Source organism: Prionailurus viverrinus, chromosome E2 (assembly GCF_022837055.1).
Source record: "Prionailurus viverrinus isolate Anna chromosome E2, UM_Priviv_1.0, whole genome shotgun sequence".
Classification (NCBI taxonomy): domain Eukaryota; kingdom Metazoa; phylum Chordata; class Mammalia; order Carnivora; family Felidae; genus Prionailurus; species Prionailurus viverrinus.
Genome location: NC_062575.1, coordinates 43,421,098 through 43,437,209, shown reverse-complemented (window position 1 = coordinate 43,437,209; position 16,112 = coordinate 43,421,098). Strand labels below are relative to the sequence as shown.

General features: G+C 59.6%; 1 protein-coding gene across 3 annotated transcripts; it reads right to left on the bottom strand.

The window, feature by feature from the left end:
• Positions 1 to 923: 923 nt before the first annotated feature.
• KCTD15 (potassium channel tetramerization domain containing 15) lies at positions 924 to 15,775 on the bottom strand. 3 transcript variants are annotated; one of them, XM_047836433.1, is made up of 7 exons: positions 15,641 to 15,775; positions 13,887 to 13,985; positions 12,195 to 12,287; positions 11,385 to 11,560; positions 6,307 to 6,451; positions 3,626 to 3,931; positions 924 to 2,410 (listed from the first exon to the last, which is right to left on the bottom strand). In XM_047836433.1, the coding sequence occupies exons 3-7, from the start codon at positions 12,258 to 12,260 to the stop codon at positions 2,252 to 2,254; spliced, it is 852 nt and encodes a 283-aa protein (XP_047692389.1). In that variant the 5' UTR covers positions 12,261 to 12,287; positions 13,887 to 13,985; positions 15,641 to 15,775; the 3' UTR covers positions 924 to 2,251. The 3 variants fall into 3 exon arrangements, with proteins under 3 accessions (XP_047692389.1, XP_047692390.1, XP_047692391.1); XM_047836434.1 differs by having other exon boundaries at positions 13,887 to 13,982; XM_047836435.1 differs by lacking the exon at positions 15,641 to 15,775 and adding an exon at positions 14,299 to 15,388.
• Positions 15,776 to 16,112: the final 337 nt, after the last annotated feature.

Here is a 16,112-nt window from a genome sequence, read left to right as displayed (position 1 = left end):
GTAAGGTCGTTAGTCTTTTTGTTTTTTAGTACAATGGTTTAATCAAAAAGATGGTTTGCCTGAAAATGTCAGGGAGTCTCCCTCAGTCACACCAGAAAAAAAAAAAAAATCCAAAAACGCACACAGCACTGAGCTGTTTTCACAAGACTTCCTTTCTAATAAACACACTTTCTCCTCCTCTCAGATGTGAACCTCAGATGCCCAAATACAGATGTGCCAACCACAGGCGCGTTGCTAAGCAAAGGAAAAGGCTAGCAACTCTGTCCAGCAAATTAGATTGTCTGATGGCGTCTGCTCTGTGGCCTCAGATGGGATGAGGCTGCTCTGTGCTCCTGTCCTGCAGGCAGGTTGAAGCTGGTGTCCCTGACCGGGCATGGAAAAGGGTCCTCGTGGGTTGGAACATAAGGACTTTGAGGAAAAACACAAAAAGACTCATTAGAACGGAGGGCGCACCCCTGGAAAGAGACCCACCGAGGTCCTGTTCTGCGCTCCGGCGACCGGCAGTTCTCAGGCTGGGGGCTGCAAGTTCCGTGGCTGGCCACCTTCTGCTCCGTGGGGCTCTAAAGAGGACGCCAGCCTCAACCAAAAGCCAGAGAGGGGAAACTCTCAAACATTTGACTGGGTTCAAAAGCCCTCGGACACCTTCTGTCTGCCTTTTCCCGGCTCGCATCTGGTTAGGGGCCTTGAATCAGGATTCAGAATCTGTGCTGCCCAGAGGCGACAGGCACAGCAGAGAGGAAACACCCAAATGCAATAAATAACGGCCCGCCCGGGACCCTGCCCCTCCCCCTCCCCCAGCTACCTCTGCAGGGTCTGCTGGTTCTCCCGCATCAGGGACGAACCCCGCCCCCAAACCACCCCACGCTACGTGGAATGCGGGATACGGCTGTCGCTTCTGCACAGGACGGAGCCTGAGTCATTCGCTTTATAGCATCATTTATGGCATGAACTAGGAACGTAATGTGTTTACACAAACACACGACAATTGTACATCGGCATCTTTACAATATTAAAGGAGTCATATACAAGTCTACAGGCGTTGTTACACAGCGCGGGGCTGGCTGCGGCGCCCCCCCCCCGGGGGTTTCCCCACCCGGGTGGAGCCAGCGCGCAGGGAAGGGTGACAAGGCCAGGGGTGTCCATCTTTGGGCCTGTCGTCTGGGAGGGAGCAGGTCTGTGAGCACCCCTCGGGGCCAGTCCTTGTTGGAACCCGGGGCCAACAGCCCCAGGTATGCCTTGTGTCCCAGTCTTATTGGCAGGCTGGTGGAACGGTTTAACTCAAATTCAGTGTGCATATTAGTGTGGGAAAATCGGAGCTGGGGACGGCTTCCTGAGCTGGGGACCCAGAGGACGCTGCTGACACATGGGCCCCTTCACCGTGGGGCCCGTTCCTGAGGTAAGGATGCGGTGTGGCCCCGTGGCTGGTCTGGATGGGGAGAGACTTCTGCAGAAGCCCGGGTGTGAGAACACTCAGGACTGGAAGCCCCAGGGTATTGGTAGGTCAGGTGACTCACCAAGTGTGGCCTGCACCCCGGGTGGCAGCAAAGGTGAGGGTCTCGGATGGTTCCAGAGCCATCCATCCCCCACACCCACCCAGCCCTCCTCCCAGCAGCCCTGCCCCGTGGGGGCCCTGCTTCCGTTCCTATGGTATTGCCACTCTTGCCTCTGTCTCTGGAACAGGGACCAGAGGTCTCCCAAGCCCCACTCTGCGGGCACCTGGGCCCCGGCCCCCGGGAGCTCCTCTGCCACGGGGGCACGCACACGTCCGGCTAAGAACTGAGCACCAGATGAAGAAGCGTTGGTCCTTGTCGGCCTCTCTGGCTTGTGCAGTTAGTTACTTCCATCTTAAATACTGTAGAAAAATAAGCCATCTGTGACGCAAGGAGACCCCGCGGAGTCTGCCACGCGTGGAGAAGGATGAACGGCTCCTCCGGAGTGGGCCGGGAGGCCTCTGCTGACCCTGCCTCGGAGAACGCTGTGCCAGGCCGGGGAGCCGCAGTGCCCCGAGAACTGTCCCCACCGCAGCATCTTTGGGTCACATTAACGGTCCTTCCGCGGGCATGCCTCCGGCGCCCCACGTTCTGTTGCCATGATACCTGGGGTTCCCTGGGCTGGCTTTGGACGCTCCAGCCCCACCCTCAGTCTCACGCCCACTGCTAAGCAGGCACAGGCAGAACTCCCCAGCACCGTTTCCAGGGCCCTGGGGGGTTCCCCAGGGCCACACGGCCTCAGGTGGGCACTGAGGCAGGGCCTAGTCCAGGGGCTCCTGCTTTATCCGGACCGCAGTAGGGTTGGGCTGCGGTCGCCGCTCCTCACGGCAAAGCACGTACTCGCTGAACTGGGAGGAGTCCACGCCACCCCCACAGGATGCAGCCACGCTAAAGCCCCTCTGAAACAGCCTCTCCAGGACCTGCCAGGGAAGACAGAAATGGTCAGCAATTCCCCGCTGCAAGAGTCTCCCTGGCTGGGCCTTGTGGGCAGGTAGGCATCAGCCAGGGCAAGGCCACCCTCCCCTGACAGCCCACAAGTTGAGCAACCACAGGAGGAACAGGAGCAGCCAGACCCCGGGCACTCCTGAGTGACCAAACCTGGGAAGGCTGCCCCACCCTGCTGCGCCCAGGGGTCCGCAGCCTTCATCCAGAGGCAGAAAAGTCTTCGGGCCCCTTCTCTTCGCCATGATGTAACGTGCCCCCTTCTCTCTGGAGAGACCCAGCCCCTTCCCCCACCTCACTGAGGCCTGACTCCACAGAGGCTCTGCCTTTGGCCTCTGGGCAGCCACCTGCTTCCCTGAGCTGTGAGTCCCAGATGGTTTGAGGCCTGGGGGCTCATCAGCTCAAGGGAACTCGGGGTGGGGAGAAGGAGGAGCCCTCTTGGGGTCTGAGTCTCTACCAGCCTCCACATCCACGTGGGTTTGTGCCTCTGGAAGGGGGGGGGTCTTGTCACTGTGTCTGACCCCTGTGTCCCACAAGTAGTTAAGTTTTGGCTGGCGGCCTGGGGAATGTGTGCATGGAGGGGGGAGGATGGGACTCTCCCCCCCCGTACCCCCCCCCCAATGCCCACTCTGCCCTCAGGCAGAAATAGGAGTCTGCTCTTAGGTCTGAAAGAGCTGGTGCAGAATAGGCCCCATCCATCTGGGGTTCTCCAGCTCTGAGACGCTTCGGAGGGAGGCCAGTTTAGAACGGCTCTGGGCAGCCATCTGGGCGCCTGCGGCTGTGCGGGTCAGCAGGGTGCGTGAGGGGGCTCCAGGCCACCTCCACTCAGCCTCTGACCTGCCGCTCCTATGGCCTGGGTTCAATTTGAATCGAAAGGGAGACTCTGGGTGTCAAATGAGGCACACTCTGTTGAAAATACTCTGGGCCATTTTTATAGAACATCCTTTTGGAAAAAAAAAAAAAAAAAGCACGGATCAATTTTTTTAAGTCCATCCCCCAGGCGCCATCATTTAATTATGAGCGGGACATAAATTATGCATCGACACATTGTTGCCTCTTCTGTGAGATGGCACGGAGGGCTTCACCGTTTCAGGGACCGCGCCTCCCTCCACCCATCCCTGCTGCCCGAGGGCTGTGGGGAGGCAGGGGTGAGGCGGGTGGGGCGCGCGTGTGCGCGCGCACGCAGCCCTCACCTGCACGGAGTTGAGCCGGCAGTAGCCGTTGAGCGGGAAGCGGATGACGTGCGTGGGGTCCTGGTTCCAGCCGGCGTTGACAGAGTTGCACATGACGTCCCCAGTCTCGGGGAAAACCTCCTCGATGAGGGCCTTCTCGCCACTGAGCGCGATCCGCTCACCCAAGTCCGGCGTGACCCGCACCACCAGGCAGTCACAGGCGCGGCTGCGGCGCCGCTGCTCCTGCTCCTGCTGCCAGCGCTCCAGCTCGCGCACCATGGGCTGCAGCTGGTAGTACCGCGCCTCCTCGTAGAGCAGGCTGAAGTCCTGTGGGCATGCGCAGAGGGGATGGTGGGAGGTCGGGGCCGGTCTTTCCAAGGCCAGCCCCCCACGCCGCCACCTGGCCCCATGCAATACTGTGGAGCTGCGACCCCCAGGGCTCAGTGTGGACTGGGATGGTTGTACCCATTGTACAGATGGGGGAAATGAGGCTCAGGTGAATGTGTACAGGCACAGGAGTCTAGCCTTGACCGAAAGGCAGCAGTTGGTGTCCACCTTTGCCAGACTCGTCCCACAAGTCCCACACTTGCTCTCTTCCCATCTGGCCCCAAACCCCTGGAGCAGAGAGGGGCCTCTGGAAAGACCAGGGGGCTGCACTAGTGGAGCCTGAGGCTGTGCCTATGTCTGGAGACCTGCTGCCTTCTTAGAATCCCAGAGAAGTGAGGCTGGGCACAGAGCAGCAGCACCCTCATCTGCCCCGGAGGAGCTCACAGCCCAGCAGGGAGGCAGGGCACACCTCCCTGGGTTGGATGTCCTGCATGCTGTCTACCAGCTCTGAGGCCTCTGGTCATCAGTTACCTCCTCAGAGCCTCGGTTTCCTCGTCTATAAAATGGACATAAATGCCCGTCTCAGAGAAGGGGGCGAGGGCCAAAGGACAACAAAATGCGCCAGGTGCCGGGCCCACCCCGCTCTAGCAGGCAGGTGAGGAGGTGTCTGGGAGTGGGAAGCCCACCCCCAGGCAGCCGACTCCCAGGCTGGCATGCTCATGCCATCTGTCCCCCAAACACATGTGCACCCATATGTGCCCTGGCCCTGAGGAGCTCAGGACCCATGACTCGGGCCAGTCACTGGGGCTCAGCTCAAGGCTGAGTCAGGAGGCCCAACCCCCAAAGCAGGGCCCATCCTATAGGCCCTAAGCCCCTTCCTTCCCGCTGCTGGTCCCCCAGCCTCTGGAACCCCTCCGAGGAAAGCCCAATTTCCCTCCACAGGGGCTCCCCAGGGTGCCATCCTGGGCATCTGCTCTCATCCACTCCAGAGGTTTTAAACGATATCGGCACACATTTTTTCTTATGGCCCAGAACTTCTCCACCCGATGCCACACCACCAATTCCACGCAGGAGTGAGGTGTAACACTCCCTCCAGCCCGTTCCACCCCTGGGCCTCCATGCATCCACTCAGGCCGCAAGCCAAAGACCAGGAGGCAGCCTCAAGAATGCCCTGACCCCCACCGGTCCATACCACCACGGCCTTCTATGGCCAAGTCCTAAACATAAACCCAGTCTGCCCCTTTGCCCCATCTTTGCTGCCTCTAATCAGGACCAAGGCCTTCAGGAAACTCCCTTGGCCTCCTGCTCCCGCCCCTCACCCTCCTTCTCCACACAGTAGCCAGGGCTAGCAGACCTGTCACTCCCTGCTCACATCCCTGCCACCGCGTTCAGGGTAAAATGCCACCAGCCACATGCCGAGCTAGCCACCAAGGTCCCACCTCAAACAGCAGCCTCCTTTCCCGTCCCCGTTCCTACAGCCCCAGGCTGACACCTTCTCTCTGGTTCTGGACGGTACCAAGCTTCTTGCCACCCTGCCCGCTCACCGGGACCCTCACACCTGTTTGCCCCTGTTCCTCCTTCGCCATCCAGAGAAGCATCCTTCCCTCCAACCCCCTGGGGCCAGGTTCTCCATGCTTCCCCTTCACCACGCTTCACTTCCAGGAAACATCTGCTCCCCCGCCAAGGGGATTCAAGCATTTCGTTGTTGTTGAACATCTGTCTTCTCACTAGATTGTAAGTGCGATGAGGACAGGACCCGTGTCTGCCCCGGATTTCATTGTATCTTCGGCCTGACTTTGGTTGTTGGCACCCAGCATCAGTTGGAGGGAGGACAAAACAGCACCAGGGCCATTGGTCCTCAGGGTGCAGGAAGGGAGGGAGGGAGGGAGGGACAATTGCTGGTTCAAGGCAGGTCTAAGCTTCCTTCCTCTGGGATCCCGGGAGCCACGGAGGGGCCCAGCACTGAGGCAGCCTCTCAGAGCCAGATTGGCTGCCCTGGACAGGCTCACCCCAAGACCGGGGGATAACCTTTCATTTGAAAGGTATTGAATTTTCACCAGGCTTCCCCCTGCAAATTGCTGACAAGGAGCACACGTGGGAACCTCTAAGTCCCGTAACTCTGATGCACGACCGTCCCTCAACACGGCAAATGAAATGGGGTAAGCGCCACTGCTTAATTGTTGTTACACCCTGATAAATAAGCTAAAAACGTGAGAAAACAAAATTAGTTTAGAAAAACTGATTTAGCCCTCGGCTTCATCGTTTAACTTTTTATGGTTGCCATGACGACCATGGGTCCATTTATTAAGTCACAGCGTCCCCTGTGTAATGCCACCGCACAGGCATCGCTGGGGAGCTGCCGGCTGCAGACTTACCTTGAAGTCATCCGGGAGCAGCAGTTTTGACGTCCGCAGGAAGCTCAGGACGTAGCGGAAAATCTCCCCATCCCGGTCGATGAAATAATGTTGCTTTAAACTGTCCAGGACGATGGGTTCAGTGCCATTGAAGAGGCGGCTTATTCTGGGAGAGGGAGAGAGTGGGATGTCTGATGGAAGGGCCAGGCCACCTGCCCTGCCCCCACCCCTTAGGGTCTGCCCTGCTGGAGAGGCAGGGGGCCTCACATGGGTCACTCTGGGACTGTACCGGGCATGACGGATGTCCGCATACACCAAGGGCAGCCAGGCCGCAGTCAGGACACTGGCACACGCTGTATACCCAGCCTACACTCACAAGCCACAGCCAGAGAGAGACGCACCTGGCTGCATGCACCCGCGGACACATGACAGGCTTGGAAAACTACAGTGAGACAAAGACACAGCCTCGTTGCCCCATGCACGCCAACCCCTGCCAGACAGACCCCGCCCCCTCCCCCCCCCCCCCCCCGAAAACTCCCACTGACCGTCAGATACCCCAGCCCACGGCCACACACCCAGCTAACACGCGTAAGCCCGGCAAGACAGTCTTGGGTCCCACACCTCGCCCAAGCCACACAAATGAGCGGCACACGGGACACACCTGGGCGAGAGGCACAGGCTCACACGGTCCCCTCCCTTGCAACACACAAATCACACGCAGACCCGGACGCGCCCAGGCAAAGGACACGCCGGCCAGTGTGAACCGAGCAGAGACACAGCCGTTTGCACTGGACAAACTCACAGGCAGACCATGCGGTCACCCGCTCAGGGGGCCCTGGGGGAGGAAGAGAGGCAGGCGGGAGGGACAGCATGTGCCACAGCAGACGTGCACTCAACAGCGTGCTTGCACACACGCTGCGGTGTGAACGCATCTGCACGCACCACGGTCTACACAGAAGCACGCACTCCAGTGTGCCCACACGCTGGTGGATGCACGCAGACAGGTCCCATCCCGGCACCCTGTCCTCTGAAGGGCACTTGGTTCTGATAGAAACACAGGACCTGCAGGATGCTCGTGGGGAGCCCCTGATACCTGTCCCCATCCGCTCCAGGGAGGACCCTGGCCTCAGGGCCAGGGCTGGGGCCTCTCCAACGCCTAGGGTGGCTGGCCCCATCTGGCTGATTCCCTGGCTGCCCCCAGGCCCAGCTGTGGACAGTTAGGAGCCCCCAGGAGGGGTGGGGACAGCCGAGAGCTTGACTCAGGAGCAGGTGGGAGGTTGGCAGTGTCCCCTCAGTGATGACACCCCCAGACATCCTTCAGCAGGCGGGGCCCCACACCAGCTAAACCCTGCCAAGGCGGCGGCTTGTAGGCACAGCCCGGGAGAATGGTGGCCTGGTCTGGGACTGAGGCCTTCTAGCCCAGCCCGCACAAGCTGGTGCCTAAGCCTCCTGCCTCACTGCCCCTACCAGCAAGGACCCTCCAGGGGCTCTCCCCTCTCTGCCAACAACCCAGTCCTCCGTCCACTCCAAGTCACTGTTCCTGAGGCCCTGCTCTGCCCGACCATTGTGTGCCAGTGCACGTGAGCGGGGCGGAAGCTGAGGGGTTAGAGTCTCCAGAGCCTCGCTCAGGGCCTCCCATCTATACTGTTCCCCACTCTGGTGGCCTGGCACACTCAAGGCATTGGCTGGGAGGGCCTGCTCAGGTGTGCAGCAGCCATGCAATCACACATTCTCCCTCTGGGGACATGGCCCAGCCCCTGTCCCGTGGGGCCGTAGAAAAGGCAAGGCTAACTCGTGGATGCGCGTGAGCCGCTCAGAGTCTATGATGTGGCGTGGAGAGGCCCCAGCCTGTGGAACCAGCACTGCCGTCACCCAGATACGACTCATCTCGGGACTCCTCAAGCCATGGAGCCCTCTCACCTCCCCAGGCCCGGGGGACACAGCCCCTGCTGGAAAGCCTTACGGGCTTCATGGCCTGTTCCAGCTGCACAAGTCCCCAAAACCTGACCTCCACAGAGCTTGGGCATTCAGATGTCAGAATGAGGGCCATCCAGCACCCTAGAGACAGATGGGACGAGGCAACACTGCCTGTCCCATGGGCAGTCCTCAGCAGCAGACAGCCGAGGGCCCAAACATGGCACCAGCAGGAAGAAGGAAGAGCCACATCCACAGGCAAGCCAGCAAGTCCACAGCCTCAGCCTCCCTGTGGAACTTTCTCTCCTGTTCCTGGTTGAGCTCAAACACTCTGTGCAGCAAGCAACATTCTAGGCCACGGCTGGCTGGGGCTCCACACCATCCTGTTGGTCTAGAGGGCTTCCTGGGTCACCCACATTCCAGGGCTGGCTGGGTTCTAGGTTGTCCTGTTGGTCCATGGCTAGAAGGTTCTCAATCCGCCTTACTTTAAGACTGGCTCTAGACCTTACCATCAGTGTCTCTCCAAGGGACAAAGGCCTTCCATGCCCTCAGGATTTGAGGCTACCAAGGATGAGAGCAGCTTAGGGCAGGTTAGGACAATGGTCACAAAAGGACAACCCCCGCCTCCCCCACCCCCCATCACTTTGCAGGGTCTTGGGAGCCAACTCCTTTCTGGGCTACCCTCTGAGAGAGGCTACAGGGTTTTGGGGCGCCTCTGACCCCAGCTGATGGAGGTCTTTTGTTTAAGCTTTGGCTCCAATTTCCCGGATGTTTCGGTGGAAGATTTTATTAGTAATTTGCGGCTTCCCACAGCCAGCATGGATACCAGCTTGGGACTGTGATGACAGCAGCTAAAGGATGTCCAGCAGGGATGAGGGAGGCGGCAGCCCCTGGAGTTCATTTCCAGCCCTGGGCAGCCGTGCTCTGCTCTTTATGGGCAAGGGCTGATGGCTTTCCCTGGGCCACCCAGTGGTAGCACCTGCTCCCTGATGAGCCAAGAACCAGAAGCCCAGACATAGTCCCGTGGGCACAGGCCCCGAGGGTGCAGGGCACTAGCCCCCTGGTCTCACAGCACTGCCCGAGGTGGGACTTTCCTGATACCCAGAACCCCCCGCCTCCTCGGTGACCTTAGCAATCTTCTCCATCGCTTGGTGACTCATACATCAATGCCACTGGGTGAGGGATTGATCTTGGTTTCCGGAATTGGTGAAAAACATTTCTTTTTAATTTTAATGATTCACTGAAAGAAGGATGAGAGAGATCTGAGGGGCTCTTGCCAGCACAGCAGCTCCACCCACCTCCCAGGCCCGGCCTGACTCACTGTCCGCTGACTGTCCTACTGTCCTACAGGTCACGCCGCCCGTTGGCCTCGAGGCCGAAGCTTCAGGCCCTGGGAGCAGCCCTGCCCTGAGCCAGAAGCCATCCAGGCAAGAACAACAGATTCATCGCAGAGCCCCAGCCTCGGGGAAGGCACGCAGACTGCCACCCCCTCCAGGCACATCCTGCCGCCGAGGGTCCCACCTGCCAGATTGCGAGCCATGTGGCCTCGGCTCCCTGGTGAGGAGGCCTGCCCCACCACAGAGCAGCACGATGGGCAAGGATGAGCTGCCCTGTGGGTATGGGAGGGGCGGGCCACCCCCCTGTCCTTGCTGCTCCCAGGCAGCAGCCTGGAGACGAGAATGAGGCAGCCATTCCCTGCAGGCCTGAGCTGCGATGGCTCTAGAAAGGCAAGTGTCTGATTTCAAGAAACACTCTTCAGAGAGGTTGTGGGCAAGGGTTTTATGAATTTCACTCACAAACGTCGCCAACCGATTAAGGGATGATCTATCTCAAACAACCCGGGAATGCCGCAGAAGGCAAAATTGAAATTAAATAAGCAGAATCCATCTCCCATCCTAGACAGAGCTCACAGGCCGCCACCGCCACGTGGCCTCGTGGCTGCGGCCCCGGCGAGGCCCCAAGTTCACCAGTGCCTGCCCCAGGCCTCAGCCTCTGCTGGGCCGAGGGAATGAAGTCCCAACTGCCATCTGTGCCCCAGACTCCCCAAATTCTGAACTGGACTCTACATCCACCTCCAGCATGTGCTCCTAGAGGGAGCACTCCTGCCGCCGTGGAGGGCTCCGCCCTGGCCCTCATCAAGCCGCCATGCGCTAGGACTCCTCCACAACGAGCCTTCACACCAGCGACAAGGCAGACTGACAAGAAGGCTTCCCAGAGATGATCCCTTGGTGTCTGGGGGATTAATTAACTCCTCTTGTTTTTTTTTTAAATGTATAAAACGAGGGCGATACCCTGTAGCCTTGGCCCTCCTGCTGCTCAGCCCTCGGCGGTGGCCGCCTCGCTGTGCCAGGGAGCAAGCAGTCGTGGGCTCTGCGTGCAGCGTGCTGTACCATCTCCAGGGGGTGCTCAGAGACCCAGCCCATCTCTGGTCCGCCCTGCTCCTATGCCAATGGGAAACCAGGTCCCTGGGAGGGACGTGCCCAAGTGGCGGGAACGGGGGATCTGATAGTGCCCAGCACCTCCCACAAAGAGGCCCGGGAGTCAGGAGCTCCAGGAGCTGGGCGGAGAGCCAGGTGCACTGTTGGGATGCTCCTGGTCAGAGACACCTCATCTGCAACTCCCCCTACATCCCCACCCCTGCCCAAGGGAGCCGGCTGCTACACCCGAGGGTCTAGCAGTGGCCACGCGGACAGACAAAGCTGGAAACTGCAGCTCTCCTCATCCTCCCCCTTGTGTACTTAACCAAGGGTCAGAGTAGGAAACAGGATTAAATACTTCTCTCCCCCCAGGATCCCAAGGAGCATGCAGCATGGCTCACAAATGATCCTTGGCAAAGGCCAGGCCTGAGGCTCGCTCAAGGGGACCCTGAAGGTACCTGAGATTCCCCAGCCAGCTGCTGGCCACTTTCAGGTGGGGCTGGCCCTGAGTAAGGGGCTTCTGCCGGTGGGTCGGGAGCTCCACCGGGCACTTTCAATACCACCAGCACAGGGTCACAAGTCCCTGTAGAAAACATCTTTTAAGAGGTAGACTCGGCCTCCCAAACTCTAGTCCTCCAGGTCCAGGAGAGCGGGAGGGCCCTGGAGAGCCTGAGTGGCTGACAGAGGAGACAGAGCCCACTGGCAGCGGGCTGCAGATGGGACCAACAACCACCGTGCGCCTGGTGCTCCAAGGGGCTCAGCTCTTACCTGGAGTCAGGGTACTTGGTGAGCGTGGCCAGGCTGCTGGTGTACATGTGGCCACCCACATCGATGTGCACGGGTGCGTTGGACTTGGTGAGCTGGGCTGGCAGTGGGATCCCCTGGGCGGCCAGGGGAGACACGGGCGACCGGGTAAGAGACAACCGGGACATGCTTCCTCCCTCCTGGAGATGGAAACAAGGTGAAAAACGAGAGCTTCTCCACAACAGAGCTGGGCACTCCCTTTTATTGCCAATGTGATCACAGATCTAATCAGATCACTTCTGCCTGTGCCTGATCACATATTCAGCTGACAAATTATGGCCACCACTGTAATTAAGTGTATTTGCATCATTTTCTTCAAAGAACCAGAGGGAAAAAGAAAGATGCTTATTAGCAATAAGAAATCAAGAAAAAAAATTTTCAAGGTGTCAGCCTCCAGGGGCATAAAACAAACTGCAAAATTCTAATTAAAGGTCGCGGGCTTATGTGTTAGATGTGAAATATCCCCTGACAAACGAATCACCAATTTGTGAATTGGGATTCAGGGGTTTTTGCAAGTTTGTCTCAGTAACGAGACACCTCTAAATTAGTGACTTCCTCAGCACCTAAGGCGTTGAGTTTTATACATGTAGTAAATTTCACATCAAATTAAGAGCATTTTTGTTTCAAAAAATACATAATCGCACAGCCAGTCAACAGCCATCTCTTGACTGCGGCGGCTGGGAGGAAGGGCGGCGGGTAAGCAGGCAGGCGTTGGGGATAAGGGCAGAGAGGGGGCCACCGGCCGCTGCCCCAGCCCACCCTGCTGGCTCTCACCGCAGTGCTGGCGCTGCCGTGGGCGTGAAGCGAGGACCCGCTCGGCCGCTCCTTGCGGTGAGGCATCTAGGCTTCCATCGCTGCCCAGAGTATCTGTGGGGAGCACCGACAAAACCATAGGGCTTTTACTCCTCAGGAGTCGTGGGCGCTGGGTCTCCCAGAGTCAAAGACGCTTGGAATCCTCCTTTCTGCATTTTCTCTCTGGGACCCCCCACCACACAGCCCTCTCCAGATTCCACCCGCCACTACCCTATCCCCACGCTCCAAAGCCGTAGCAGCTTACACGCACACACGCGCGCGCACACACACACACACACACATAACACACACACACACACACACACACACACACACACACACGTGTTTTCTGGGCAGCTCCACGTCTAATTCGGCTAATGACAGTGCTGAAACATATGCTCACCATTATTGCCCCAAAATGTTTCAGAACAAATCTGATTTTCCTGGTATTTTGATTCAGAGCCATGTTACCAACCGTGTCTCCTCTTGCATCAGCAGAGAGCCCTGTGGACCACAGCTCAGGGAGGATCCCCCAGCCTCCATGGGCTCGGGAGCCCAGGACTCTGAACACCGTCTCCACGGTGTTAAGATGCAGTGTGAAAATGGCCAGTCACAGAGAAGTCTCTTTAGGCAGAAGCCAGGGCATAGGGAAGAGTGAAAGTCACTTAGGAAGCCACCTCTCCCCTAGGGCACCTAAGAGAGGAAACTTGTCTTTGTTTGCCTGGCCTGCACCTCTGCAGTTTCAACCCAGACCCCCAGAATGGTCTTGTCTGTGCCTAATGTATTCCAGACCCCCTCAGGATCACACTCCCCCCCAAGGCACTAGAGAGCTGGCCGGAAGGAAACAGAGAGCAGCTCAGCAAACGGACCCTCCGTTCTGCTCTTCTCCACTAGTGACTTTCCTGTGTGCCACGACCACCTGAAATAAGACTGTCTCTCAGTCACTAGAAGCCACCTTAGGACCCTGCCGAAGGGGGACGGGGGGTGGGGGGAGAAGAGGTCTATGCAGCCCTCTGCATTGACCTGAGGCTGTCTCATAGGGCACAGTGAACACCAACCCCCTCCCACACACATACACACACACTGGCTCCCACAAGCCTAACCTGGACTTCTCCGTCGCAGGTTTGACTTTGTGCCTTGAAATTCAACATCCAATTTTAAAACATGGACCAAGGTCCAACGAACGTCAATACTGCACATTTAAGTGAGGTTACCATCCTAGGATCTGTTCTGCCCTCAGTGCTCTGGCAGGTTCCCTGACATGAAACTGGGGTGGGGGTTGCGATTAAACAGTGATGTTTAATTTATACTCTCACTGGGGGGCTACTCAGGGTCTGCGGCTTTTGGCATTCCTGACTTCTGGCCAGCTCAGAAAAGAAATGCAGGTCACTTATCTCAAGGAAGTTCTGAGAAACCAAAACAGACCTCAGGATGGGTTTTCCTGCCCTGGGAGGTTCTGCTGGGGGAGGAGTCACAAGGAAAGCCACAACTGAGGATAAAGTGTGCTGGAAGGGATTCCAATGGAAATTCTATCAAAGCGGACTGCGCAATGTTTTACTCAAGTGACATTTAACACCAAGTACCCATCACAGAAGCTGCTCAATCCTGTTCTCCTCCAGCCTCTTCTCCATCACAAGCGCAACCTGATGTTCACTGGCAAACCAAAAAACTCACCGTTGGAAGCCCCAGGCTTTACGCCTCCACCAGAACCTCCAGGGCTGCCTCCGGCCAACGCATCTGTGCTGGACAACGACCCTTTCCCCGACACCACTGCTGAGGTCAGAAGCACAAAAGTGGGTGCAGTAAGAGACGCAAGTTCATTTCTTCAACATCACCGGCAAACCCACGACCCACCACCCAGCCCCAGCGCGCCCCGGCCCTCCCGAGGCTCGCCCAAACCGCCTGTTGCAGGGGTCTCCGCGCTGTAGCGTGCTCCAGGGCCCGCGGGTCTCCAAACTGGCTAGGTATTGACCCGCTTCCCTGAGCTGCGGTGGGAGCCCCGGGTCCCGCGCCCGCCCGCCGCCGCCGCCGCGCCCCGCCCGCCGAGCGGAGGGAAGCGAGCAGAATGCCACGCTCATTTACACACAAAATGATTTTGTGTCCCATTGTGTTCGCAGTTGTTCAGCTCTCTGGGGGTGATTAAACTGGCTGAGCTGCGGCAGCTTGAGACGATTTCACTAAATCGCTTCTTCGTGAAGTCGCTTCTTTGCTAAGCTGTTATTTTAACCATAAAAGGTAAACAGAAGGCGCCTCGCGAGCTCCCTTCAGCTCTGCGCCCTGGGCGCCAGCCGCGGGCGAGAGTGCCAGGGGCCTGCGGAATTGTCCGGGATGGAGGGGGAGGGCGGAGGAGGGAGGCGGGCATGCCACCTGGTGCGCGCCAGCCCCGCCGCAGAGCCCGCCGGCCGGTGTGAACTTCGGGGCGGCCGAAGCCGGCTGGGCCGAGGCCGGCGGCGCCGCGGGGCGGGGGTGGCCACGGAACCGGAGTGCCTGGCAGGGCGGGGAGGGGTGTACGGCGGGGGCGGGGCGGAGGACAAAGTTAAATCAAGAGGCAGACACTTAGAGACCACAGATGGGAAGCTCGCCTAATTAAGGACGTAAAAGCGCTTTTGTTCTCAAAGTTTATTGTTGCCGGGATTAAAAAAAAAATTAATTGAAACTAATGCTGTTATTCACTCGTGCAGTTAAATTCCTTCATGCACATTTGAGACACGGAGTGAAAACTTGAAGCTTATCTTTCTGCAGTCGAGGTGGGGGGCAAGGGATGACGGAAAGGCGTTTGGGCTGCGAGAGAGGGGCATTTCCGAATGTGTGCCCCGTGCGCGCGTCCAGGTCAGGGGGTACCCGCGGGCAGCAGGAGCCCGAGGCGTCTCCGCAAGGCCCGCCGGGGCCCCCAAGACCGCGCGCCTGGGACCACCACCAGCTCGCCGGCCCCCCCGCCCCGTCTCGGACTCGCGTGGTGGGCGTCAGACGACGCACATCTGTCCCGTTAGAGACTTTTTCTCTCTGATTTGGGCGCCAAGCCGGGCCCTGTGCGCCCCGAAGCCCCAGAGGCGTGAGCCCGGGGCTGACCCCGGAAACTCGCTGGCCCTGCAGGGCGCTCGGCCCTGCACTGAGGCCCGAGTGCCGGGACCTGCAACACCACCACCCCCACACCCCGCCCCGCGCGGCAGGAAGCTCGGCGCCCGCCCGCGTGGGGAGGGTCCACCCGGGGCCAGGGCCAGGGCCAGCCCACGTGGGCAACCCCCCCTCCCGCGCCAGGCCTTTGTGCTGGGTGCCCCCGCGCCGCCAGCCCCCGCCGCCAGGCACCGGGACAAAGCAGCCGCCCCTACCCAGGTCCGAACCCCGGCCGAGCTACTTTCTCGGTATCACCGCCACTTTGGGGACAGGGGTGCGCGGCGCCGAGCGGTGGCCGCCCGCGCGGGGCTTACCTCGGAGCCGGAGCGGCGGATCGGGCTCGGGCGCAGCCCCCGCCCCCCGCAGCCGCCGGTCTCGGGCGCCGGGCGCAGCCTGGCCGCCTATGCTCGCTGCGCGGGTCGCTCCGGTCTCGTCCTGGAGTTACTTTCTCTCTCGCCCCCAACCCTCCCCCCACCCACCCCTCCCGCCCCGGCCCCCGCTTCGCGCGGCCCCTCGCGGCGCGGCGCGCCGGGGCCTCCCCTCCCCGCCCTCCCCTCGCCTCCTCCCCTCCTCGCGGCCGCCGCCGCCGCCACCGCCGCCTCCTCTTCGCGCCGCTCTCCGGCTGCCCTCCCGCCGCTCCCACCTCCTCTCCTCCCTCCTCTCTCTCCAGCGGCCTTCCCTGATTGCTGGCGAGAAAACCAGCCCCCCACCCCAGCCTGTAGCCCGCGCCCCGTCGCGGCCGAGCCCGGACGCAAAGGGCAGCGATCCGGCTCCAAATACCCAGCG

Bases quoted from the DNA above. Each gene is read 5' to 3' on its own strand.
- KCTD15 (XM_047836433.1), bottom strand. From the start codon at position 12,260: ATGCCTCACCGCAAGGAGCGGCCGAGCGGGTCCTCGCTTCACGCCCAC. The intron at 11,561-12,194 runs GTGAGAGCCAGC...TTCCATCTCCAG, and splicing joins ACGGCAGCGCCAGCACTGCG to GAGGGAGGAAGCATGTCCCG. The intron at 6,452-11,384 runs GTAAGAGCTGAG...TCCCTCTCCCAG, and splicing joins ACCAAGTACCCTGACTCCAG to AATAAGCCGCCTCTTCAATG.